Consider the following 27,779-nt stretch of genomic DNA (forward strand, 5'->3'; position numbering starts at 1 on the left):
ATGTCACAAATGAAGTAAGCTACATAAATTAAATAAGCAAGGGGAGAAAGGGGACATCCAGTAAAATTATAGTGGTGGCTTTTTATTGCCTAATTGAGAAAATGGAGCCAGGTAGCTAGCTCAAGGTTGACCCAACTTTCCATCCTTCTGAGGTCAGTGGAGCATCCAAGCTCGCTGGGGAAAAATGGTTGTTTAAGTCGTTGTTTACATAATTATGTTTTCAATCATCCAGAAAGTGCTCTAGCACTAGGGAGTGGTATATAAGTTGAAACAACAACAAAATTGTGCAAGAGGTGCACATACACGTGGTTATGTAAATGCACACATATGCCACCTCAGGAGGTCTTGTTGTCATGCTATTCCATTCAGAAGGCTGAAAAGCTGAGCTACAGTAAGCAGGAATTTAGCCGCTATAGAATTCAACATTGCTCTTCCAAATTTCAAGTCATGGCTTCCCTTTTCTCTACAAACCGGAGTTTGAAGCCAAAGAAGCCAATCAGCTTCCAGATTTAGGCTTAAGGAAACAAGCCAAAGTCTAGGATCAGACATAATGCTAAGCCTTTTATCACTAGTAAATTCTTGAATACTGTAACAACACCAATTTGCAGGGGAAGCCAAGTAGAAGCTGTCAGGGAATATGCTTCCTTGTTACTGCTAATTCAGAATTTTCATAATTCTGTCTTAACATTTTGCACCAACAAAACCTACCATTTTTCTGTCACATTCCAAACTTTATCTGGGCATTGTTTTTTAGGGTAGGTAGAGTGAGCAACTAGCGTCTCATAACAGTTATGCATGCACTGGTAATATCCCGTATAGATTACTGCAATGCACTGTATATGGGGCTGCCTTTGAAGACTGCAACTGGTTCAGAATTGAGCTGATTGGTGGGGCTGCTAGGGAACATATCAGGCCGATTCTGTTCAAACTGCATTGGCTATCAGTTGCTGCCCAGGCCCAATTCAAAGTGCTTGTTTTGACATATAAAGACCTAAACGGCTTGGGCCCTGGATACCTGAAAGACCGCCTCCTTCTATATGAGCCTACTCGGCAATTAAGATCTAGCCAGGGGGCCCTTTTGAAAGAGACATCCCTCAAGGAGGTAAGAGGGACGGTAGACAAAGGGCCTTTTTGGCATCTGCCCCCAGACTATGGAACGCCATCCTGAGTGAGATTCGTCTGGCGCTGATGACATTTCGGCACCAGATCAAAACCATCCTGTTCCAGAAGTTTTTTTCGACTGAAATAGTATCAACTGTAGGTCCTGATGGCAAGTTTTAGAACACTGTATTTTTAATTGTATTTTAATTGCTTTTTATTGCATTTAAATTGTTGCATGTCACCCAGAGACCTTTGGGTAGTGTGGGTGGCATATATATAAGTTAGTTAGTTAGTTAGTTAGCTAGCTAGCTAGTTGAATAAATAAGTAAATAAGTAAATAAGTAAATAAATAAGTAAAGAAGTAAAGAAGTAAAGAAAGAAAGAAGTAAAGAAAGAAAGAAAGAAAGAAAGAAAGAAAGAAAGAAAGAAAGAAAGAAAGAAAGAAAGAAAGAAAGAAAGAAAGAAAGAAAGAAAGAAAGAAAGAAAGAAAGTTGCCTCCCCTCAAAAAAGTGTTAAACATACAAATATCATTCACACAACTAATTGTACATTTGGGTTTATTTTTTAAAGCTTTTTATGAATAAGCCCAGCAAAATTCTTCTCTTTTTCAGCCTTCTTGCTGAAAATCCAGTTTAAAAACTGCAGCTGTCCATTGAAGTAACGTAACTATTATCCTTGAGAAAGTGAAGAGTCAGGCCTGGGCAGGAAGAAAAACTAGGCCACATTGTTTTGATCCCATTAGCACACTTATTTTGTCCATTGACAAAATGGAGCCTGCTGTGGTAAAAAGGGTCTTTATAATGCATGTCGCAGAAAAGAGATTAGAAAGCATGTTTACCCCTGTGCTCTCCTCTGACCTGTGCAAATAACCCCCATCTTCCCTGGTTAATAATAGCCTTGTTCTATTTTCTTCACAGTTTAAGGTAATCCTTGTAGGCCATGTCTCCCCTCCAATTTAATTTTTCAAGCCCAGTGTCTATTTTTACTAATTGTGTCAGCACTCCTTTTATCATGACAATCTTTGCTGTCGCAGATGGAAGATGAGGTCCCTGCCTCCCACCCATCTATCCTGCCCCCCATTGAACCCACAGAACTAAAACGGTGCAGCTGAACATACAGGTTGGCAACAGTATTAATGAAAAACTTACAGAGAAGTAGAAGCCAAGGAAAATAATACAAATAGTTGTGTTACCACCATTAATTTAGCATAGTCCACTCTTTCTTTGAATTAGCTTTGACATGCTTTTTAGAATGAAAGACACGGCCTACACACTTATCCTAGAGTTAGCAGGAGAAATCTACACTGAACCATACCTGCACCGTATTGCAGTGCTAATCCAAATCCTGCTGAATTTAATGGATTAGTGTAGATGCTGTCTTTTTTTAATAGGCACCTCCAATTACATAACATTTTTTCCTATATACTAAAGCAGTATTGCTTTAGCATCTCATGAGTTGTTTTCACAATCTAAAAACAGGGTCCTTTTTGCTTCATTTTATTTTCCTGTTTTCATGGGCCCATCCGCCATCTTGTAAATCCAATATTATCTATTTTAAAAACCATTATTTTAGCTCATATTCCCACTTCATTTCTAAAACTCTCAGGAAAATCACATCATTGAGAATGAAAAACCAATATCCATCCATCCATGTACTGTATTATAAAACAAACAGCTGAAGGAGAAAAGTGCAGCAAACACAGATAATACCAAAATTATTGCGACAGGGCAGCTTAATAAATGCCAGGGATATATAATAAAGGAAATTAATATTTTAAATATCTCCTCAGTGAACTTTAGAATATACCCACATTTAAGAATCTCTATACCGTCTTTTAAGAGAAAAATCCTCTCAGGTTTGTTTCCACAACCTACTATAGTCATAATAACAAACCATTACAGATAAGGTTGCATTTAGAATAAGAGGGAGTAACAAGACATCTGTATGACAAGATGTCCAATGTCACTTGTCTACAGCATATTTTTAAATGGAGAAGCAATGATGTATTAGTATGGGAAACTATGAAGTCCTATTCAAGACCTATAATCACAAGTTCCAACTTTTGAGTGATTCCAACTTCTAAGCTTTTGAACATGACAGACCATAATTAGGAAGAATACAGTGTCCAGTTTGCCCCATTTCATAGGCAAAACCTTTTGTTTGATGACTCAAATACTGTAATGATCTCTCCTTGACCTCAGCTGACCGAAATCTGTATTTCATTTCAGCCCCAAATTACTCTAGCCGTGCCTAGTAATCACAAGACTTCATTGTGCTTCAAAAGCCCTTTTAAACAATAAAATAAAATCTTGAATCTAACAGAACACGCTCTAATGCTGTGCAGTCAAATTCCGATTAACTTCTGCCAATGAGTGTCACTATAAATAGAAAGGTTTTATAACACTTATCAATGGCGCTCAGCTTTGAGCTTTGCCAGATCTCTAGGGACAAAAGGGTCAGGGTAGCTGCGTTACCTACAATAATGCCCCTTTGTATGTCCTTTGTGTGTGAACATGGCACACAAACAATTGAATCAAGAGATTGTTGCTGCTGTTGTCCACTCTGTTAACTTGAAGGTCACTTTCATGCCTCAAGCAGCTCACAACACAAGAACAGAACCATCACATCAAGCGAAAAAGCAGTCTCTTGGGTCAGTTCTTCAAAACTCAGAACACAAAAATGGGTACTTTTTACAGGGTTTGCTGACAGTGTCAGCCAGCTTGCCTTAAGGTGTAATACAAAAGGGGGAAAAAAGTCAGAATTGCAGGAAACCAGAGAAAGGACTACATTTCCCAACTAGGGCAACTAAGTTTAGGAATGAGACAAATGCCCTTGAAAGATGGAGGTGGGAGGCAAAGCAAATGGAAGGACGAAAGAAGCTAGGAAACTTCGTACAGGATTGTTCAAAAGTGGTGACCTGGAGAATTTTAGGGCTTGTTAAGATCACCTTGGCTGCATTAGAAGTTTCATACAACAGGTCTAGGAAACCTGTGGTCTTCCAGATGTTTTGGACTGCAGCTCCCATAATGCTTTACTGTTGCCTATCCTCACTGGGGATTCTGGGAGTTAAAAGTACAATGTAATTGAGAGGAAGGTCAATGGTTCCAAACTACTGAATTATAAACTAAGTTTAAGAGAAGTTCACTAGCACTTCTAGCATACACCCCAAGCGATAAGCCACCACTTGGTACAGTACCTGGCTGCCAGTTTTCAACTTACATCTAATTCATAGTACCTGTTCCTCTTTTCACATTCCTCTGACATCAAGAAAAATGATGACTCTAAGGGTCACTTCTTAAATATGCCTCCCTTGCTTGTCCAGCATGACTCTCTGATGGACTAAATTAACAGAGGATTTACATATTATTTGAATAATGAGAGATATGTAATGGAGTGCTGGCTTCTGATGCACAATAAGTCATTTTTAATGGCACCCTTATCACTGTCAAAGTCCTCCTGCTCATCTTCCAGTTTAAGCTCATAGTTCATCTATAATACAGGTGACACATCTCTATTCATCCAGATCCATTAACAATGAATGTGAAGTGCTCTAACCCCAGGTTACCAATGACTCAACACTGGTATTGGGGAGCTGGTGTCCCCATAGCTTTGAGAGTCATTGACCCCATTCAGAACTAGGGATGTAAATTCTCTCCTCTCATCTTCAAATGCAAGGGTGAGGAGTCACAAAATTATTCTCCTCAACTCACAAGTGGGTAAAATATTTTATAGCAGCACTCTCTACAAGAGAAGCAGTAATAACTATTTTTGAGCAAATTAAGCACATTTGTGCAAATAAAGCTTAAACAAAAATAACACCGGTCTTTTCTAGCCTCTCTCCCCATGTGGTAAATCTGGCTGTTACAGAGTACTGTACTATGCAAAATGTGGGTTCTTTTAGAAATCTATCAAGATGCCAGGCCCTGCGACCTTACAGAGTGAAAATGTTGCAGATGTCATGTAATAGAAAACATTTGTTGGTGAATAAATGGGCCCTACTTGTCAATTAGAGGTCATGAGACCATGGCACTTAAACTCTTCGCATTACTACAGAGTTTGATCGAAGTAACATATTGTTGTTGCTGGGGAAGTCCACATATGCACTCAACTAAGGTGAAAACAACAGCTAGACTCAGAGGGAACAAAAACACTTGAGGGGACTGGCAAACATCATCATCATTCTTACTTATTAACAAGCCCCAGGGCTTTGATTCTGTGGCCTGGCTCCTATAAACCAGTGGTTATCAACCTTGAGTCTCCAGATGTTAAGTCCACAGATGTCCAAGAAATCCTGGCCAACACAGCTAATGGTGAAGGCTTCTGGGAGTTATAGCCCAAGAATATCTGGGAACCCAAGGTTGGGAATCACTGCTCTAAACCATTTGTCTTTCATCTTCCAGGGAAATATTTTATACAAGGGGAAAAAAATCCAAAGAATAAAGCTAAACTGGAACTTGATCGCTATATAACTACTCCATCCATTTTTGTGTGTTGTTCCACTGGGAAATTCTTGGAAGTAGAAACTAGCAGCTGGATTAGAAACACACACAAAAAAGAATCTACCTAATATACCAATTTTTCACTCCATAAGACGCACCAATTTTTTTAGGAGAATAAAACAGGAAAAAAAATCTGTTTTCTTCTCCTAAAAATTTGGTGAGCCTTATGGAGAGGTCCGTCTTATGGAACACACCCTACGACCCTTTGGAGGCTCACCCAGCCCCCCAGGGGCCAGAGGGGGCAAAATTACCACCTTCAGGGACTCTTCTGAAGCTTCCCAAGCCTCAAAAGAGTCCCAGAAGGTGGTGATCTCGCCCCCTCTGGCACCGTGGGGGGCAGGGTGAGCCTCCAAAGGGTCCTAGGGTGTGTTTCAGGACCCTTGGGAGGCTCCCCCCACCCCCCACGGGGCCAGTACGGGCGAAATCGCCAGCTTCCAGGACCTTTTCTGAGGCTTGGAAAGGCTCAAAAAGGTCCTGGAAGGTCACGATTTTGCCCCCGCTGGTCCCGTGGGGGTGGGGGAGCCTCCCAAAGGTCCTGGAAGGCAGACTCGGACCCTTGGGAGGCTCCCCCCCACCCCCCATGGGGCCGAAATTGCCAGCTTTGCTCCATAAGACGCACAGACTCCCCCCCATTTGGGGGGGAGTGCATCTTATAGAGCAAAAAATACAGTAGTTCAAGTCTCAGTTTTAAAAGGAGACCCAGAAATTCTAGACTAGGTAAGGTCAATGTTTCAGCTTAGATGACCTACTCTGGGGTTTTCTTGCCAGAATTTCAAGATCCATCAAGTGGACCCAAATGAAAAATAGTGCCTTGGCACAATCATATTTTTAAAGAAGTGTTCACATGCCCATCTCAAAGCTTTGTTTTGAATACCAGAAATGAGCTTACAGTTTACCTACCTCATTGACAAACCCACTCTTGGCTTGCCCAAAGACATTCCTCATTTCAGCAGCCTCTTAACTAGACCAAGGAATGTATTTCATTTGTTGTTATTGGTGGAAAGGAGAAAGTTTTGCTGTCCCTAGAATTCTACCTCTAGACAGAATTACATCATGGGGGCTGGTATAACTGTCAGGATTGGTAAAGTTAAAGGTTCCCCTTGACATGTAGTCCAGTCGTGTCTGCCTCTAGGGCACGGTGTTCATCCTCGTCTCCAAGCCATAGAGCCAGCATTTGTCTGAAGACAGTTTCTGTGGTCACGTGGCCAGCGCAACTAGACATGGAACACCATTACCCTCCCACCCGAGGTGTACCTATTTTTCTACTCACATTTACACATGCTTTCGAACTGCTAAGTTGGCAGGAGCTGGGACAAGTGGCGGGAGCTCACTCTGTTGCGTGGATTCGATCTTACGACTGCTGGTCTTCTGACCCTGCAGCACAGAGGCTTCTGCGGTTTAACCCGCAGCACCACCACATCCCTCGACTGTCAGGATTAGTAGTGGCTAAAAAGCTGTGATGAGGACTCAGACTTGGATTCAAATCCCCACCTAATCATGAAACTCATTGGGTGACTCTAGGGCAAATACACTGTCAGCTTAACCTATATCACACAGTTGTAAGAACAAAGTGGAGAGGTCGAGAGCCATATACATTAGCACAAGATTACAGAAGGAAAGGACATACAGTATGTATCAGTGTAACAAACAATATTTTGTACATGCAAAATGTCAAGATTGTAACTGAACTGCAGTACTCACAAATATTGTGCCTTCATCCATATTTACTGATATTTTATAGTTAAACTTCTCTCTGGCTTCTGCTTTGCTACATAATGATGAAAACAAGGTGCTAAGAAAGCTAGCCCTTATTCTGTAGGCAATGATTTATACCCTCTCTCTGCCAAAGCAAGGGGCTATAATATATAATTTCCCTCAGAAAATTACAACTATTTACCAGGCTTGGGTGTTCTAAAACCCACTTGTATTCACAAATCTTTGATCTTGGAAGGGGGGCGGGGGAAGGACATGATTTCTGAAGAGCAGAATTACTGTAATTGCAAAGTAAAGAAAAGGTAGTACTGGTCTGATTAACAGAAATGGCCTAATCAAGGCTGATTTTGAGCCATAATGGACCAAAAATGGTAGAGTGGGATTAAAAAGAATAATTACATGGAAAAATAGCCCAGACTGAAGAATGGGGAAAAAGCTCTCTGATTGGCTAGCATATTTATTTCCCATACATGGATTCTTTTCAAAAACAGTATGCAATGGAGCATAATTAGAGGACACAGACAAAAAGAAAGCAGCTCTGTTTTCAGGGCTATTGACATTTACCACAATAATAGCTCTATAGCAGACTATTTTGTCATCATTCACAAAATGGTTTCAAGTAACCTGCTTTTGTTCACAGTGTTACTGGACTGCTTCCACACATGTGGTAGGGAAATAAGATTAATATAGCAGGAAGGAGATGCACAAGTAATACAATATGGGTGTGCATGTGCGGGCACAAGGAATGAAAATGCAAACAAGCTTCCACAGAAGAGCCAGAAATGGTGAGTACGGAAGAGAGACTGTCCTTGTTTAAAATGAAGTATTTTTAACAGCAGAATCACCTGTTCTTATTTACTGGATATGAAGCAACCCCAGAACCATCTGAAGCCAAGCAGATGTTAATTCTGATACCATTATGGCTTCCCCTTCTTGGATCCACATGCTAACATGCTGAAGGGGTTCAAGTGTGTCAGTGAAGCTGAAAGCAATGTTGTTAGGAGGCAAGACTCCATTACCAGCTTAGACTCCTAGCAGGGCCACCTAAAGCAGAATGGTCACAGCTGAGATACTAGCCTAAGATGCATCCACCTTCTTAAAGGATAACAGCCACGTCAGTAGAAGAAAACAGATCGTTCCAGCAGTTTCTGGGCAGCAGTGGTAGCTGAAGGTGACACTAGTGGAATAGGGAACAGTGGTAACACTCAAACTAACTGCGCAGAAGGTGATAGTGATAAACCACTGCTGAATTTTCCTTACTATGAAAATCCTATGATGAGACTGTCCAAATTGAAACAAGAGATAGTGCTGGAAGATGAGATTCTTTGGTCACAGAGCACTCAATCAGCTACAGAGAAGAGCAAAGGAGAAGTACAAATTGTACTGCCACTAATGATGTGACTACAGTGAAGCTGATAGGATGTCTAGTGGCTGATGTGCACAGAAATGAAAGTCTGATGTTGTACAACATATGAAATTGGAAGATGAAACGTGAGAAGTATGAATCAAGATAAACTGGGAATTGTTAAGCAAGAAATAGAACGTTTACACATTACAGTGCTTAGTGTCAGTGAGCTAAAGTGGACTGGACCTTGATATTTTCAGTCAGACAACTGAAAACGACTTTATACTGGAAATGACAAACTCAAGAAATTGAGCAGCTCTAATAACTAAATCAAGATGCAGCACAAGCAGTTCGGGGCTATAATTGAGCTCTGACTCCATGGAAAACCTAGCAACATAACCATTATTCAAGTCTATGCTTCAACTACAGAGGCGGAATAGGATGCAATTGAAAACTTTTATACAAGAATCCAGGAGAAAATTAACCACACGTCAAAACAAGACATGCTCATAATCACAGGTAACTGGAATGCAAAATTAGGGAACAAAGCAAAACCTAACGTTGGGAAATCTGGTATAGGTATCAGAAATGAAGCACAGGAGAGACTCATAGAGGTCTGTGAAGCCAACAATCTGTTTACTGCAAATACATGCTTCGAGCAACTGAAAAGACAACTATACACGTGGACATCAGCAAATGGCCAATAAATAAATCAATTAGACTAAGTAACTGGAAACAGGAGATGGAGAAGCTGTATTCCCACTGCCAAAACAAGACCAGAAGCAGATCATGAACTTTTAATATCCAACATCAGAGTAAAACTGAAAAATAATGCTAAAAGAATCCTAGTGCCAAAATACAATTTAAACAACATTCCTGATAAAGTGCACATAAGGAACAGACTCACAGATTTGGTCTGCTCATTCACAGAGTCTCTACCCTGTTTTCCCCAAAATAAGACCTAACCTGAAAATAAGCCCTAGTATGAACTTTCAGGATGCTCGTAATATAAGCCCTACCCCCAAAATAAGCCCTCGTTAAGTGAAACCCCGCCCTCCACCACTGTGCAGCAACCAGAAGAAGATTACATGACTGTATTTTAATAAATGTAGATTGTTGTACATAAAAAAAAAAATAAACATCCCATGAAAATAAGCCCTAATGCGTTTTTTGGAGCAAAAATTAATATAAGACCCTTTTTTTTATTTTCGGGGAAACACGATATAAATTAGAGGCGACTTGAAGACATCTAAGAACAGTATTTTGGCTTGGTGCCAAATAAATTGTAAGGTACTCAGAAAATTTGACAGTCATGCTTAGAGATGGGCATGAACGAAAAAAACAAACCAGAAAGTTTGTTTAAAAGCACTGGTTAGTTGGTTTGGGCTCATCAAAACAGTGGGAAGGGGCAGCTGCGTGGCTGCAAATGGGAGATCCAGCACTGCGTCGCACCGGATCAGGGCAGGAAGGTTCCGGGTTGCCCATTTGCAGCAAAGGAGGAGGTGGCGGCAGGATCATGTAGGGAGGCAACGGGCACAGTGGGAAGGTCACGGGGCAGGCGGGGGGGTTAGTTCCCCCCCGCCCAGGCACGAGCTTCTTTTAAAAAACAAACCAGCTTATGGGTTGTTGTTGTTTTAAGTTCAGATGATTTGTGGATAGCCACGTTTTTGTGGTTTGTACCCATCTCTAGTCCTGGTTCCAGGTGACAGAACCTTTCTTTAAGGCAATACTGGCTGCCACACACGTAAAAGAGATGCATAGAAGAACTACTGAGACAAGACACTCCTCCAAGTCTCTTTATGAACAAAAATGACTGCCACCAACTCCCACTTCTCTGGAATTTGAAAGAAGTTTATTACTCACAGGGTCTACTTTCATTCTATTTCCAAGTGCCTAGAACCAACCTGATCTTGTAACTTACAGCAGGATTTATTTATTTATTTATTTTATTTCTATCCCGCCTATCTAATCAATTAAGATTACTCTAGGTGGCTTGTGGGAGACCATCTAGCAATACATAAGAAAACGCCTGCTGGATCAAACCATCGCCCTGCCTAGTCTAGCACTCTTGGCCCTGCAGTGGTCAACCAAATATTTACAGGAAGTCCGGAGGCACAACATGAGTACAACAGCAAACAAACACTGTAGACTCACTGTTTAGCGCACTGTTCAATGGCAGGGCACATGATTTACATACAGGAATGCTCAGTTCAGTCCCTGGCATCTACAGAAATGGCTGGAAGACAATCTTGCCTGAAAGCCCCAGCAGATGCTGCCAATCAGAGTTGATCTTACTGAGCTACAAGGATCAATATTCTGATTCAATATAAGGAACAATCCTATACTCTAAGGCTTCTATTTTTTTAAAAAAGAAAACCTGTTTCATTGTAGGCAACAACTGTGTATGTGCGCACACACGCAAAATCATGGCAAACATAAAAAGCAACATGCAAACATCCCTCCCAGGCCTTTCTTGCATCCTTCCAGATTCCAAAGTTACTTTTCTGGACTATGCTTTCCAGAATTCCAAAGTCAGCATGCAGGCAACTTAAATTTGGGAGTTGTTGTCCAGAAAGTAACTTTTCTCTTATTCGCCTAAGAGATCAGAATTGGCTGGTGATAGGGAAAAAGAATATCTAACAGAGTGACAGCTCCTCCCCATCCACTGTGAGTCTATAATCCTGAACATATTGCCTCTAAGGCCATTTAGAAAGGTTTCCCACTTCTGACCTACAACATAGTGGAAAAATGAGAAGCCGCTCATAGAATTCAACAACAAAAAACACCATCAAATACGGAGGAGATTGGGAGTCCCGCCTCCATCTGCCAGGGCCTGGTGGCTCAGGGGTCCCCCTGTAAAAATTCCACAAGTTCCAGCCTGGTTTGTCTGCACACTCCTATTAAAGTTATAGGCTTAGCCCCTACTGCCTCTTCCCCCGTGTTCCAAGAGGGTCAAGTTTCCAGCACTAACCTTCTGGGCAAAGTTAGTCCAGCTGAGAATCCAGTTGACTTCACTGGGGGCCCTGAAAGTCAAGGTCCAGAGAAGTAGGTGGAAAGTATGAGTCCCAAACCGGAGGCACAGTCCTTTTAGGGAGGGCTAGTGAAGGCAGATAGTGGGGACCGGGCTCTTGAGGGCGCTACCTCTCCCAGAGCCTCTTTTGCAGCACCTGCTGCCACTTGCATGTCCAGCGCTGGAGCTGGGTTGGAGTTGGCTCCTATTGGGTGGTCAGGACACCAAGGCAGTGGTGGCACTAGGTCAACCGGGGGCTGCACTGCCAGAGGCTCAGGTAACCAGGCCCCCAACCTCTTCCACGGTCAGGCTGGCTGACAGGAGGCGGCTCCTCTTGTTCTTGATCCCTGTTCATACCTCTGCAGCGGCATGGAAGATGGGATCCCAGGGCTGGACTGCCTCTTCCCCCATGTGGCACATTAAACACTACCCTATTTTAATGTGAGCTTTCATGAACAAGTCCACTTCCTCAGTCTTTGTCTTCCTTTTTTTAAAAGCACAGACTAAGACAGCTACCTCTTCTAAAACTCCTCTGTAGATTTCATTGATTCAAATGGGTCTACTTTCACAATAACTTGCTGTGTTGAAGTACCATATTTTTCAGTGTATAAGACTACACTTTTGTCTAAAATCTTTAGACTAAAAATTGAGGGTTGTCTTATACACAGATGTAAGCTGAGGAGAGAACAAAAACAAGTGAAGGGGAAAACAGGGATCAAAGCAATCCTGCAGCGCTTAGATCCCTTTCAACCTACACTTGCTAAATTATAGGCTTAGATCCCTTTCAACCTACACTTGCTAATTTTTGGTTAGAAAAGTGGGGGTGTCTTATACATGGGGGCATCTTATACCCAGAAAAATACAGTAAGTCACACTCTAATGCAATTTACCACAATATGGAGCAGGATTTTGGCCACTAGGTAGGCAATCTAAACATTTTCCAGATAACTATAAGGACTAGAAACTTGCTAGCAAAGGAAACTCTTGTAAGCAATGAACGGTCTTGTGAAATTCAAAGCACAGTTTTAGCCCTGCAGATTTCTGATGTCTCTCCATACTGAACAGTGTTCAAACACTGTTGCAGCTCTCTGCAGTCCACTGTTAAATCCTCTCAGAATCTTCTGCTCATTTATTTTGATAAAACAAAGCTTTCAACTTATAAAGACCAACCCAACTGAGAAATTTACAGTTGAATTTAAATATTTATACAGTTCTCTTCTGGAATTAAATGAGAACAAAACGGGAATGCTTGATGTTCATTTTTAAAAGATCAAAGGCAAATAATATAACTTAGTATCACTTCAGGCAGGCTTTAAATTAGCAGACACTGCTGCCAACTGGATCACAGTAATCCTCCATGATGATTATTCTTTGGGATTAGCAGTGTGCAGTTAGCATTACTAATTAACCCTCAAGACCTGCTGGAAGGAAAAAGACAGAAAGACACATTCTTAGGGCAGTCCTGCTGCATGACGAAGGTGAGTCAGCAAACATAATTTCTTTCAACCATACGCTTTGGACTGCAAATGCTACGGTTTGTGTACATAAAATGGCAACACACACACACACACACAAAATGGAAACCCTAGCCAGCTTGGGAGCAGTCCAGCAGTAAGTACAATAAAAAAAGGGGGGGGGAGAGTTCTAAAGGGAAAATTCCATCCAATTAGCCCAAGAAAGACCGGATGTGCTTGGCAGTCACCGAGTTTAAATTGACTGTTGACGTTAGATGGGTGGATGGAATGGAAAACTTTGGAAAAGAGGGAAGCTGGAATGGCATATCCTAAGACAGGACATGGCAGGCTGGCATCCAGAATAGGATCACACTATGTTGTACCATCCCAGCAATATCAATATATCCAGCCAAAGGGTCTCATGTTTTCTTGAAAAATCCAGCTTGCGATTGCAACTGGAGTGAGGATACAATCCAGGATACAGGGCTTCAAGCCATCTGTTACTCTACTCCCACTGTAGAGATTCCACAGGGATTTAAAGGAAGGCACCAAACACACAGGAAAAGGTACAAAAGAAAGACATTACAAGCCTGTTACATTTATGACCCACTAACTGCTGCACTCCTTCTCTCTATTTTTAAAAACATTTACTGAGAGTGGCCAGATCAACTATGAAACTAATTAAGCTTCAACTGCAGGGCTTCTAATCCCCGAGGGACTCCAGAAGTGACTTCAGTCCACATGTTAAAAACATTATGATGATTCGTCTTGGAACAACCCCGCTGAAGAAGGTAACAGTGGTCACCCAGACCTTATTGCTTGTTGCAAAGGGGCCTCCATCACCTTTCAAGCTTCAGAGCACAAAAATGTAGGTCTGCCCCTGCCAGATACAGATACAGTTACATTTTCATACTATTACTTCAAAATACATTATTCTCTTCTACCAAAAAAAAAGGGCACCTGTACCCAAGTAAACATGTAGCAGCACAGCAACAGGAGCAAATAATGATTATAATGGCACAATGATTTAAATCCCTGTAGTCAACTGCCGAATTGGAAAGGCATTGGATATATTTCAGCTCTCAGTCTGGTCAACAGCCGCCATAAGTATCGCCACAAAGATAAAACTCTTTAAGAGTATTGCTATACCTACTGCAATATATTTTTGTGAACATGGAAATGCACAACCAAGACGACTGAACGATTCAATGTTTTCCAACAACGTTGCCTTAGAAAAATCCTTTGCATTTCATATTATAACCATATCAGTAAAAAAGTAATAAGAAATATCAGTAAATAAGTAAATAAGAAATACTACAAAGATCACACTCATAACATCTATCGACAACCATGAATAAATGTTGAATGCAATTTGCCGGACACATCTTATGCATGCCCAAAGATTGACACTTGAAAAATGCACTACGGCAGATACCTCCTGGAGGAAAGAGAAAACGAGGCCGGCCTTGGAAAACTTGGTCTCAAACACTCCAAGAAAACCACTGCGATTTGAGACTGAACAATTTGAGACGTTTGGAGAAGACTTGCTCCCAGTGCAGTCTCTTACAAACCATAAGGAAAAATACCCACCTCCAGAACCAGCCAGAGTTGATCTCCATCCTTCACATCTTTTTTGTAATATAATCCATAGAACTTGACTACATTTGGATGATCAGAAAGAGCCATCAAAATGTTGTATTCAGCTTCAATTTCTTCATCAATATCCTAGGGTCACAATAATAATAATAATAATAATAATAATAATAATAATAATAATAATAATAATAATAATAATAATAATAATAATAATAATAATAATAATAAATAGATGATGATTGATGATGATGATGATGATGATGATGATGATGATGATGAAAGTTAAAAATGAAAGGCTTATGAAAAATAGATTTCATTCTTCTCTGTTGTGGATATTTTTCATTTGCTACTTCTTTTAAAAATGGCCAAATTTAAACAGATGAGATCACAGCACTAGGAAAGAAAATAACTGGTGTTGAATAAAATGTCCTGCATGATACAGATTTTGAAAAGTAATGTAACATTTGTAGTCTCCTGAGATAATAAAGTATACCTTGGAAGAGGCCCTTCTTTCAATCTTACTACTACTGCTGGAAGCACATCTGATGGGAATGTGAAACAGCATTCTCAGTGGCTGATCCCAGAATTGACAGAGCCCTACTGACAGAGGCCATGTTACCTTCATCTCTGTGGCCCTCATCTTGATGAGGAAGTATATTTTTATTTCACATTTAAGCTGACATGTTTGCTGGAGTACTTTCTACACAGCTGGTTATTTCTTTTTATGGGATATTCTTAAATTGATTTACCTTTATGCTTTTAATTATGAGTATACTGTGTTTCATTTTACTTAAGCACAATTTGCAGTGGAAAAACAGGATATAAACACTGTGCTTGTAAACGGAATCCATAAGTACTTAATTAAAGAAAAAACAAAGAAAAAAGGCTTCTGGCAAGAAGTGTTCTTGGAAGATCTGAGACCTCCTGCCTCAACGTTTAGAAGCCTGGATGGAAGTTTTTAATTTTCTTTTTACCCGAGATGTTGGCTAGTCCTTGGGCTCCAAGTCTCAAGTCCAAGTCTTTGGCACGAAATCCCTAGTACCAAGCTCAAGTCCTTAATCCCCAAAAAAACCAGAGGGGTGTGTGGGTTCTGAATGGCAAGTTGAGTCCAAGTCATTGAAAAATAAAACCCCAAATCAAGTCTGAGTCAAGTTACCAGTGCAATTTAATGAAGACTGGACAGGAAGTCCCATGACTTGAGTCCACACTCCTGCTTTTTACATCCCTGCTTTTTTTTTTTACTTATTCTTACCTATGCATGTAAGAATTCCAACCTACAAAACAGAACTTCATTTTACCTCTGAAGTTAAGTGTTAATAGTTTTAATCTACTATTGTGAAACAGAAAAATCACTTTTCTGGCCTAGAACTCTAACAAGTCAACCCCAGCTCTATAACTTTCCCAAGCTCTAACTATTCCATAATACAGTCAGATACAAAAAAGGGGCTCCTTAATTTGTCTCATTCACATGTTCCCAGCTTTATTATAAACTTATCACTATTAATTTACAAAAAGCAAAGCACAAGGAATCAGTCAGTGCTTCAGCAGTAACAACATGTATTCACAGTGTACTAATTATTCAAACTTGGATTAGTTTTTTCATTTCCCCTCTCCCAAATCTCTTTAGTTGAGCTGAAGAAAAAAGGAAATTTTCAAGTCCATTTTTTTAGTTTATTGCAATGGCTCCCTCTGCAGCCACTCAGAATTCCTTCAGTTTAAACAGGATGAAGTAGTTTAATGTATGCAAATAGTTGAAAATCCACACAAAAGGACATTATGGTGATTGTTGTTGTTTTTAGTCGTTAAGTCGTGTCCAACTCTTTGTGACCCCATGGACCAGAGCACGCCAGGCCCTCCTGTCTTCCACTGCCTCCCGGAATTTGGTCAAATTCATGTTAGTAGCTCTGATGACACTGTCCAACCATCTCGTCCTCTGACGTCCCCTTCTCCTCTCACCTTCACACTTTCCCAACATCAGGGGCTTTTCCAGGGAGTCTTCCCTTCTCATGAGATGGCCAAAGTGTTGGAACCTCAGCTTCAGGATCTGTCCTTCCAATGAGCACTCAGGGTTGATTTCCTTCAGAACTGATAGATTTGTTCTCTTTGCAGTCCAGGGGACTCTCAAAAGTCTCCTCCAGCACCACAATTCAAAAGCATCAATTATTTGGCAGGCAGCCTTCTTTATGGTCTCTCTAAGGCCCACTTGACTTCACTTTCCAAGACGTCTGGCTCCAGGTCAGCAACCACACTATCTGGGTTGTCCGGGACATCCAGATCTTTCTGGTCTAATTCCTCTGTGTATTCTTGCCACCTCTTCTTGAGGTCTTCTGCTTCTGTAAGGTCCCTAACATTTTTGTCCTTTATCATGTCCATCTTTGCACAAAATGTTCCTTTAATAGCTCCAATTTTCCTGAACAGATCTCTGGCTTTTCCCTTTCTATTATTTTCCTCTATATCTTTGCACTGTTCATTTAAGATGGCCCTCTTGTCTCTCCTTGCTATTCTTTGGAAGTCTGCATTCCATTTTCTGTAACTTTCTTTATCTCCGTTGCATTTTGTTTCCCTTCCCTTCTTTGCTATTTGTAAGGCCTCATTGGACAGCCACTTTGTTTTCTTGCATTTCCTTTTCTTTGGGATGGTTTTTGTTGCTGTGTTCTGTACAATGTTATAAGCCTCCGTCCAAAGTTCTTCAGGCACTGTGTCCACCAAATCTAGTTCCTTAAATCTATTCTTCCCTTCCACTGTGTATTCGTAAGGGATTTGGTTTAGATTATACCTGACTAGCCCAGTGTTAAGTCTTCATAGAATTGGTCAATTTCAGCCTCTTCAGTATTGGTGGTTGGTGCATTATTATGATTATTGTGATGTTGAAAGGTCTGCCTTGGATTCGTATTGAAATCATTCTATCATTTTTGAGATTGTATCCCAGTACAGCTTTTCCCACTCTTTTGTTGACTATCAGGGCTATTCTTTTTTTTTTTATGGGATTCTTGCCCACAATAGTTGATATGATAATAGTTTGAATCGAATTCACCCATTCCCCTCCATTTTGGTTCACTGACACCCAGGATGTCAATGTTTATTCTTGCCATCTCCTGTTTGACCACATCCAGCTCACCAAGGTTCATCCATCTTACATTCCAGGTTCCTATGCAGTATTTTTCTTTGCAGCATCAGACTTTCCTTTCACTTCCAGGCGCGTCGGCAGCTGAGCGTCCTTTTGGCTTTGGCCCAACCACTTCATTAGCTCTGAAGCTACCTGTACTTGTCCTCCGCTCTTCCTCAGTAGCATGTTGGACGCCTTCTGACCTGAGGGGCCCATCTTCCAGCATCATATCTTTTAGCCTTTTGTTTCTGTCCATGGAGTTTTCTTGGTAAAGATACTGCCAGTTCCTGCTCCAGGTGAATCACGTTTAGTCAGAACTCTCCACTATGACCTGTCTGTCTTGGGTGTCCCTGCACAGCATAGCTTCTCTGAATTACTCAAGCCCCTTCCCCATGACAAGGCAGCAATCCATGAAGGGGTTCTGGTGATTACTAATGCAAAAGTTATGGTGTTGTTGGCTATTTGATGTCTCCTTTCTCAATTGACTGACGGATCTCAAGGGCTCAGATTTCTATGAATATTTAGAATTTATGCATGCCTTTTCAAAATAAAGGAAAACTGGAGCAGCTGGTAAGGATAACAAAAACATTTTGAAAGCTATTTTATTTATTCCATTTATATCCCACTTTTCTTCCAGTGCCTCAAAGCCTCTTTTACTTTTGAAACAGACAGTGAAGTAGGTCAGGCTGAGAGATAAAGAGATTTAGCTGAAGGTCAGCAATGACCTTTAAAGGCTCTGTATGGACTGGCGCATGGACTTTTCAAGCCCCTGTCCAGCACTCTGATCATTGTACCACACTACCTCTAAATAGAAAAACAAGGCATTCACAATGCTGCTGCATTCTATCTCATGAAATTCTGTCCTTTCACATTAATCCTGCAAGCACCTCAAACAGTTGTACCCAAGTATGAAAACCAGTATGAAAATTACAGCTTGATTCACACAGAAGTTCTCATTTATTTATTTTTTCAATTTAAATATTTTATAAGTAAACTCCTGGCCCTGACCCCACTGGAACAGGCAATGTGGTAAATCGTAAATTTATATTATATTTTATATCATTTTGTTTTTTAATGTAAAACTGTATATTTTAAATTGTTTTTATCTTCTAAGTTGTGAGCCGCCCAGAATAGACTATGTCTAGATGGGCGGCATATAAATGCAATAAATAAATAAATAAATAAAATTCATATGCTTGAGAGACAAAAGGGATAGATAAAAGTTTTTCCCAGGATCTTATACCTGGAGCTCCTCTAAGAGACTCAGCTTGTTTGATTAATTTGCTTTTCTTTTGTGAGTTACCATTACAGAGCTAAGCATACTTTTTGTTTGCAATTGTGATTGCTCAGTCACAAAGGTCTGCAGAATCAATCTCTGAGCGAGAAACTTTATCACCTTTTGATTACAAAAAGCATTTTCTCTCCTACAAGGCCCATCATCCTCAAACGTTTATCAGATGGCCTGAAGTTGCAACCCAAAACATCTGAAGAATACCCATGTTATCACCGGGTTCCTGATAAGGACAATGGTGGGAATTGCATGAGCTCACAGTGGGACTCATCAGCTTTTAAGAATCCATGGAGAGATGTCCTTGGAGGACAGGACTAGTATCAATGACGCTTCTGTTTACTCCAGCCAAGGCCATGTGATAAACACTGGAAGCTCTTCCCTATTCCATACTGGTTGAAATCCTGTTGAGTAAACTGCATCTGCAAAAGGGAGATGACACCACTGGCAGGGGGGAAACTGCAGATAATTATTGCATTTCCACTTCAGTCTAGTGTGTCTTCCAACTCTCCTACAATCAGCTTCTCTGCGGGCAAATGACCTCTGAGATCACAGACTGGACTCAATAATTACCAGTAATTGGACATTGACATTTATGCTACGCCAGAAAGGAAAATTTCAGGTAATTAAAGAGTTCCTATTTCAGTCTGAACCACCCGCTGTGAGACTGGTTGTATGTTAATTGTAGGTAAAACAGATAAGCCCTTGGACCAAAGCATGAACTCTTCAGTGACCTGCAATCACCTTCTGCCAGTGACATCATTCTTATGCAGGTGTAATTTACTCAACAGGATTTTGGAAAGTATGTTTCTGTGATGGCTATGATGCTGGATACCAGCCCTCTGTTTGCTGCAAGCAACCTTTGCTCTTTCTGTAAGACTTTCTTGTCATCTTTCCTTTCCTTCTACTGCCTTTTGTTTTACTCACCTTCTTCTACAAGACAATATTGAGTGCACATATTTCTGTGGACTGAGAATTTCCCTCCTATAGAAAAGGATGGGAAGCTCTTGTACAGCTGAGAATCTAATGATATTTGATTTGCTCTTCTGGGACAGAGACTGTATAAGTTACTTTTGAGGACTTTAGCTTCCAGAATTCCTAAGTCAGCATGGTCAGTTATTGGGGATTATGGGAATGTTAATGCAAAACATCTCGAAAGCTCTACAATGATTGCCCCATCAGTTTTGTGGATGGGTAGAAGAAGGAGTCATATGGATTAAACCCACAATATTTTTTTATTTTGTGTAGATTAAAAGGACCAAATAGCTGTCAGTTTCTATACTGGCTGAGATGTTCTGATCATTGTGAGTACACAAAACTTTTCCAAATTTTTCCAATAAGAATAATCTCCCCCCCCTTTTCTAACATTTGAAGCGTTCAGAGAAACCTAGGTTAGATCTAAAAAGATTTTTAAACGCAACAGAGATGAGAGAAAAGCTCTTTCTACATAATGAGAATGCAAAGATATCCTAATGCATTTAAATTCATTTAATTAAGATAATAATCTCAGGGGCTGTGAATCAGCAACTCTTTTGATAAGAAATTCAAATGGATGAGGAAACAGAACAATTCTTTAGTAATAAGATAAAGCTGTTGCAGCTGGGTAAAAATCACAATTTTTTTAGAGCAGTGAGTTTGTAACATAAATCAGGTATTCCGAAGTGAACCTTTGATGATATTTCAAGCTTCTGGTTGTCCTACCATTACAGAAGCATGGATATTACAGCAAGCATCAAGTAGGTAACACTATTGCATTAAATGATGTTGAAAGTACAAACCCATGCAAACTTATCCAGAACCTCACTGTTTTCAGATAAAGAGTTGATAGCGAGCTAAGTAAGGATGCAACACTGAACTTGTTTACTAGGCAATTAAATTTTTTTTTTACTTAACACAGTGATGGGAAACCTGGCTCTTCAAGGTTCTGTTTGCAGTGGCCAATGGTGAGGGCTGGTGGAAGCTCCCAATAAAATCTGGAAAGCCACATATTCCTCACTCTTAGCTTGATATCGCAATCACGAGTGACTCTTCCATTTATTAACTCACAAAGAACCACTTTCACGACCCAGGCATGAGCATTCAAGTAGTGGGAGAAGTAAAACAGAGGGAGGACAATTCCATTGGCTTGTCCTAACAAACAGAACCTTTTTAAAAGCAGGTCTTTCCTTTTTTTCAGAGAAGCCCAGCAAACAAAAAATGTGGATATAAAGAGGTGGGACTGAATTCTCTATGCTTCAATTAGTGCTCATGTGCTTAATGGGAACAGAAAATGACCCCCCTGAGTTTGCCAGTGACCTGTCTTCTGATGATTCCAAGGCACAATATCTGTCCTGCACATGATCCTGACTCTTCGAAATCAGCACATTCAAAGTTGGTGACTCCACCTGGACAACTGTAATTATCCCTTCAACTATGCTGTCTAGGGATGGTTTTTAAATTGTTTTTAGAGCTATAAATCCCATAGTTTTCCATTCTGGGAGTTCCACCTGACTTACACCTTACAGACATCTAAATGTGGCTGACCTGGGAGAAACAGCCTAAATTGGAAGGCTCTGAGGGTTAGCTAGGCCTGGTTCCACCTAGCTTCCTGTTTAGAAAGAAGATTCCCAGCTTGCACCTGGGTGGAAACAGGAAACTTGGGTGAAATTAGGCCTAACCAAGCCTCAAAACCTTATAATTGTGGCCTCTTCTCTCATCACATTTAGATGTCTGTAAAGTGTGTGTAAGGGTGTGACTACATGATGAGGGAAATGTGAATTAATTTGCATTCTCTTGCTATGAAATCACACTGGGGCATTCAATTCTCTTCAGTGCAAGTGGCCACACAGGCAGAGGACAAAACTCTGCAGTTCTATTTGATGCACCTGTCAGTGGTACAGTTCAAAGGAAGTGCCTTAAGAATGCATTCCTTCCTCAGTCACTCAATTCCTCATCTTATCTTGTCAGCTGGTAGAACTTGTTAAGCCACAAATAAACAAACAAACAGGAGTTCTGTTCCCAGAGAAGCTGTTAAAAAGAAGTGTCTTGGAAAAGAGGCTTTGTGGAGAGAAGTCAGTATTGGTACTTTTGTGTGTGCGTATGCACACATTCTTTCTTTTCATCCTCTCTTGTGATGATGAGGCAAGGGGAATGTGCTTGGTCTTTCCTTTCTACATCACTTCAAAGTGATCACAAGCTTTGAACTGAAGCAAAAGGATGTGACTTGTAAAAAGTAGAAAGGTGGGTAGAAAAAACTACTTACTGGGGCACTGGGACTGATTCACATCTTCCACTGTATCATGCGATCTACAGGAAAACATACAAATCAGCCTGCCTCAAACTCATAGTGTTTCCTGCATTTTTTTTCCTGTGTAGTCAGGCTTTAAGTTAGGTATAACTCCCAGAATAGGAAATTATGGGATAAGGAATCTGAAATTCCCATCCCTAATGCTGATATGGGCAAAGACTGAACATTCAAACAAGAAAGTGGAAGATATAATTGCTGGATAGTATGGTGGTTTAGGTTATCTGGAAAGGGTCCCTTTCAGCTCTGTCATTCTAAGATTATTACACTCCATGGCACATGTCTTGCAAAACTGTTATTGTAGCATGGATATAATTTCCCATTTCATTTCAGAGCCTGTTCATATCAGATCATAACTAGAAATCTATAAAGACCATAGCTTTTGACTTAGGAAGTCTCTTACATGAACTGGATCCAGGATTTTGACTGCAGCTTTGCTCCCATTTTTCTTGTTGAACACCTTAAATACTTTGCCATATGTTCCTTTGCCAATTGTCTCTACGATTTCCCAGGTATCCGAGGGATCAGGAAAGCTTTCAAAAGTTGTTTTGCCAGTTAAGGGCAGCATCTCAAATCACAAATTCTGAAAATAAAAATAAAAATTTCCAACAATGGTTAACAAACATGCATCCTGATTGCTGATGAAATTCAACACCCAAGTGCATGCGTTTGTGGAATGTTAATAAGAACAACTGAGCGATGCAATGATTTGAAAAATGGGTTAAGGCAATCTACAACAATCAGGCATTCTCCAGATGTGCTGTATCTCCTACAGTATATCTACTGTTAGCAGCTTGTCTGGTAGGCACAGGTGACAAGGAATTCCATACAGTCAAGTGGAATACATCTCTTCCTGTCCATGCTGGCTATCAGAGTAGATATGATTTAAATCAAATTGATTTAAATAACAATTAAATCATTGTTTAATTTTTTTTAAATCAGATTTCTGATGATCTAAATGAAAAAAAATTCAACATTTAAAACATGATTTAACAACTTGATTTTTTAAAAATACAGTACAGTGGGGTCTTGACTTGAGAACTTAATCCATATTGGAAGGGAGTTCTCAAGTCAAAAAGTTCTCAGGTCAAATCTGCATTTCCCATAGGAATGCATTGAAAACCATTTGATCCGTATCTGCTGTTTTCCGTCCATAGAAATTAATGGGAAGCTGCTATTCCTCCTTCAACCACTAGAGGGGGATATTTTGTTTCTTTTTTTCTTAAGTCAAGAAAGGTTCAGGGAAGGCAGGGAAAATACAGTCCAGGCAGTACAGTGGACCCTTGACTTACAGAATTAATCCGTATTGGAACGGTGGCTGCAGGTCAAAAAGTCTGCAGGTCAAGTCTCCATTGAGCTACAGTGCATTGAAAACCGATTAATCCCGTAACAGGCCGTTTTTGTTCCATTTTGGTTTTTTTCTGGTCTGTAAGTCAAATCTCAGTCTGCAAGTCAAATCTAAATTTTGTGGCCAGAGAAGTCTGTAACTCAAAAAGTCTGTAAGTCAAGCCATCTGTAAGTCAAGGGTCCACTGTAATTGATTTTTGTTCATCATGCCTATGGAGGAAGTTCACTCCACCTCAGATGAAGATGATGACGGAATTCTCCACCCATTCCATAGGCAGTTGGAATGCCAGTTTAATGTAGTGAGCCCCATAGCACAGTGATAAAACTGCAATACTGCAGTCAAGCCTTTGCTCATGACCTGAGATTGATCCCAATGGATACAGGCAACTGGCTCAAGGCTGACTCAGCCTCCAATCCTTCTAAAATCAGTAAAGTGAGTACCCAGCCCATGGGGCGGGGAGTGGGAATGCAATGGGTAGCATGCACAACTATATTGTAAATCACCCAGAGAGTGCTCTAGCACTATGGGATGGTATATAAATCAAGACAATAAAATAAATTAAATTACAATAGTATTTTAATTAATCTTTCTTCCACACTGACAACGAGATAACATCCTCCATTGTATCTGAAGCCAACAGGTTAGCCTAAGGCTCACAGGTCAAGCCATGGCACCACACAGCTCCCTCTAAGGTCTTGCTACTACATCTTAGCATCTGCTGCGTGAGGCAATCACTCTGCTCCCCTTAATGTTAGGTTTGCCCTGCAAGTTATCAAAATAAGAAATAAAAAGGCAGGCTACTGATTTTAGTTGGCTTATTTCCAATATAGAAACCTTGCTGACATGAACAGACCCTTTGGTATAGGAAAGGATCCAGACCCCATTTGGTAAGTATATACACTGTCTGCATGTGTGAACAGCAACTCAGGCATTAGTAGTCAGTTTAATGAAAACCCTATTATCTTTTCATCATAGCAGCACTCAATTAAAATCAAATGTGGCAAGAGTCCTTTTTTGACAAGTAGATCCATAACTAGCATTTGTGAAGCGCAAGCTACATTCCAAAGTTCAAGCACAATTTAATTTTCCTATTACACACGTTGTCTAGAGGGGCGGGGTAGAAATTAAATAAATAAATAAATAAATAAATATTTACAATGTCATGAAAATCCATCCAGTGCTGCATTTGTTCAAGTTCATCTGTCAGAATGGTCAGCCATAACCCAAGAATCACTTTTTTTTAAATCTGTTGCCAATAACCAAAATAGAAATTAAGGTAGTATACCCAATAAAAGGGTCAGGGAAAGACCCCAAATTAAATAATTGTACACATCTCGCTGTACAAGCTCATTAAGAGATTGCTGAGAAAACTCTCTGGAGGGCGTCTAAAACTGGACAGATTAATATATTTGTACTAAACTTGTTCAAGGTAACATCAAGGTGGTCAATTATTTCTGGCCATGTTAAAATACATAAAGTTGAAGAAAGGCACTTGTAATTTCTGAATGTCTAGTGTACACAAGACCATAAAACAACCTTCTGCAACTCCCATCATCTCACTGGTTTGAGATGATGGCAGTTACAGTTTGGCACAGCTGGAGGGTTTGGAGAAACCTGTTGTAATGTATTAGGAGGGAATCATCTGTTGACCCTGTGGTGATTTGGGGATACAACCTCCACCAGTACTAGCCAGCACTGGCCATTGGCAAGGTCTGATGGGAGCTGCAAATCTACAAACATCTGGAAAACCACAGTTGCCCACTCAAGGCACAGAGATATGTGAGGTGCAGCTGCTGAAAAGACAGACATGGTTACTTGGACAAGTATGTAGATGACATCAACAGGAGTTTCCCAGAGAGACATCACTTCTCCAAGACGCACCAACCTTGACAGAGCCATTAGGTGGAGTGAGGTGGACACCTTCCAGCTGGACAGTGGTCGGGCTGTGCCATACAATCCTCTCTAAACACCTTATGAGGACCTCCTATCTTCAAGTATGGTGGAGAGCACTGTCCCATTATTAGTGCTAAAAAGTTCAGTTGCAAGTCTACTCAGTGTCTGTACAAGAATGGAAGGAGGAGCATTATCTAGGTTTCTGCCACAGGCAGCAAAATGTCCGAGATGACTGGAACCATTCACATAAGAGAAGAGGGGGAACTGCTTGGGTAATTTGCCCTTATTTCCTGTATAGTCATAACAGACTACATGACCATATTGTAAGAACTGTAGTCCAAAATACTGTAGTTAACTTCTCCACACCATGATTGATCATATTGTTTGTATAGTACCCTCCATGTATCCATAGCAGTTTACATCTCACAGCAAAACCCCTCCCCCAAAAATTATTTTATGAAAAGTGGCCTCAATACCTAAATAACATTGCTTGAAACCTGGTCTTAAACTCTGTCACAGAAGAAAAGCTCATATATTCTCCTCCAAGTTGTTTGGAAGAGCATGCTTTCCATGTGGTTTTACTCTGCTGATAAAACAAGCAACATGTATTTCCACAAGTACCCAAGCAAAAGGATAGGACACAACCTATTAAATAAGCAAGATATTCTAAGCAACACACTTTTGCGGAAAACAACAAAGCAATAAAACATATAATGTAAAATTTTAACATGATTCCCTCTTCCTAATAAAGGGGTTTGGAAATAAACACATTGGACATATAGTACAAGTAATAAATCCATGGTGGCAGCCAGTTACAACTAGTGGGTGATTTAAGATGTTAAGCAAAAGCTGGCTGTTAAAATAAGTCATAGGATGCTCTATACTGTAGAGCTGATTGAAAGGTCTTTGCTGCCACAAAACCACATGATGGAAGAAACAGATCAGTGTTAAAAGTTTAGCCTGTTTCCTTTTGGTTTGCTCGAAGGAAATAAGAGAACGGTCTTGTAAAGATATCCTTTAAATTGATCCTTCAGCCAGAACGCAACCATCACATAAAATTGCTACCAGTGCCAAACTTTTGTTAAAGGATCTCCCTATTTTTACCTTAAAATACATTAACTTAGAAACAAATCCCTGCTTATCTCTCCCTCGGCCTCTCTCTCTCACACACACGTGGCGCTTAACAGAGCGTTCGAGACCTGCTCCTGAGGCTACCATAACAATCCACGAGGGATTAAGTGTGCGGTCCCAATCGACCCCACAGCCTGATCAGCCCCGATGAGGCTTACTTCTAAGTAGAAATGCACAAAATCCAGCCGGACTACTCCCGACCACTATCAAACGCTTTCACCAACGTCTATGGGGCTTCGTCGCGCCCATCCCTGCGCGTGTCACCGCCCCTGATCCTACGCGTCCCTTTCAACCGGGCAAGTCCCCACGAGCAGAATAGGGCCCACTTCCACGTACGCCTGCAAAGATCGGGCGCGTCCCCGCAGGTTGAGAGGTCTCAGAAGGAAGGGGGAAGATAAACCACCGAGACAAGCCACCGGCCTCCTGTTGCCGCGACCAGACGTGCTCCCGGTGGCGCGTTTAATTCCCCAAACACGTTCCCATTCATCCCCTCCTTTCCTTTGCCGCTTTGCGTGCGATCCAGACGCTCCCTCTAAAGCGATCCCTCTCTTTTTCCACATCCTGTCCCTTTGCAGCTCGCCCTGTTGCATTTCCCCCCCGCGCCCCGACTTAGGAGCCAGCTCACCTTGTTTGACGGAGGGATGCAGCGGGTGTGTGTGTTTGTGTGTGTGTTGGCGGCAGCTCTATCTGCCTTGCCGGAGGGAAGCCGGGCCGCGCTCCGAAGAAGCCTTTTGCGGCTCCTGGTGCTGCTGCTGTCGCCGCCGCCGGGTCCCCTGCACGTGTTCGCGCCCAGCGCTGCGGCCCATCCGGTGACCCCCGGAGCACGTTTGCAGGCGAAAAAGTAATCCCCCTCCAAGGAGCGCTGGGGTGCACCTCCCTTAGGACTAAGACCGCGGGATCGAGGCGCCAGGCAGCCTTTCGGGGCTTCCGCTCTTGAGGATCTCGCCCCCCACCCTCTCCTTCAGGTCAAGTCCCGCAGCCGTCGCTTGACCTTGGGGTCAGGGAAAGGTCA

General features: G+C 41.1%; 1 protein-coding gene across 12 annotated transcripts in view; it reads right to left on the reverse strand.

Moving 5' to 3' along the window:
- Positions 1-27,511, reverse strand: part of MYO3A (myosin IIIA) — a 131,054-nt gene extending 103,543 nt beyond the window's left edge. For all 12 annotated transcript variants that reach the window (XR_013537770.1, XM_073003045.2, XM_078378630.1 and 9 more), the window contains exons 1-3: positions 27,393-27,511; positions 22,799-22,978; positions 14,713-14,847 (exon numbers count right to left, since the gene is read on the reverse strand). Coding sequence is in view for 11 of the 12 variants with exons in the window: in XM_073003045.2 (XP_072859146.2) it covers positions 14,713-14,847; positions 22,799-22,963 (300 nt within the window). In the remaining variant the exon portion in view is untranslated. The remainder of the gene's footprint in view (positions 1-14,712; positions 14,848-22,798; positions 22,979-27,392) is intronic.
- Positions 27,512-27,779: the final 268 nt, after the last annotated feature.

The sequence above is a fragment of the Pogona vitticeps genome, chromosome 6 (assembly GCF_051106095.1).
Source record: "Pogona vitticeps strain Pit_001003342236 chromosome 6, PviZW2.1, whole genome shotgun sequence".
Taxonomy (NCBI): domain Eukaryota; kingdom Metazoa; phylum Chordata; class Lepidosauria; order Squamata; family Agamidae; genus Pogona; species Pogona vitticeps.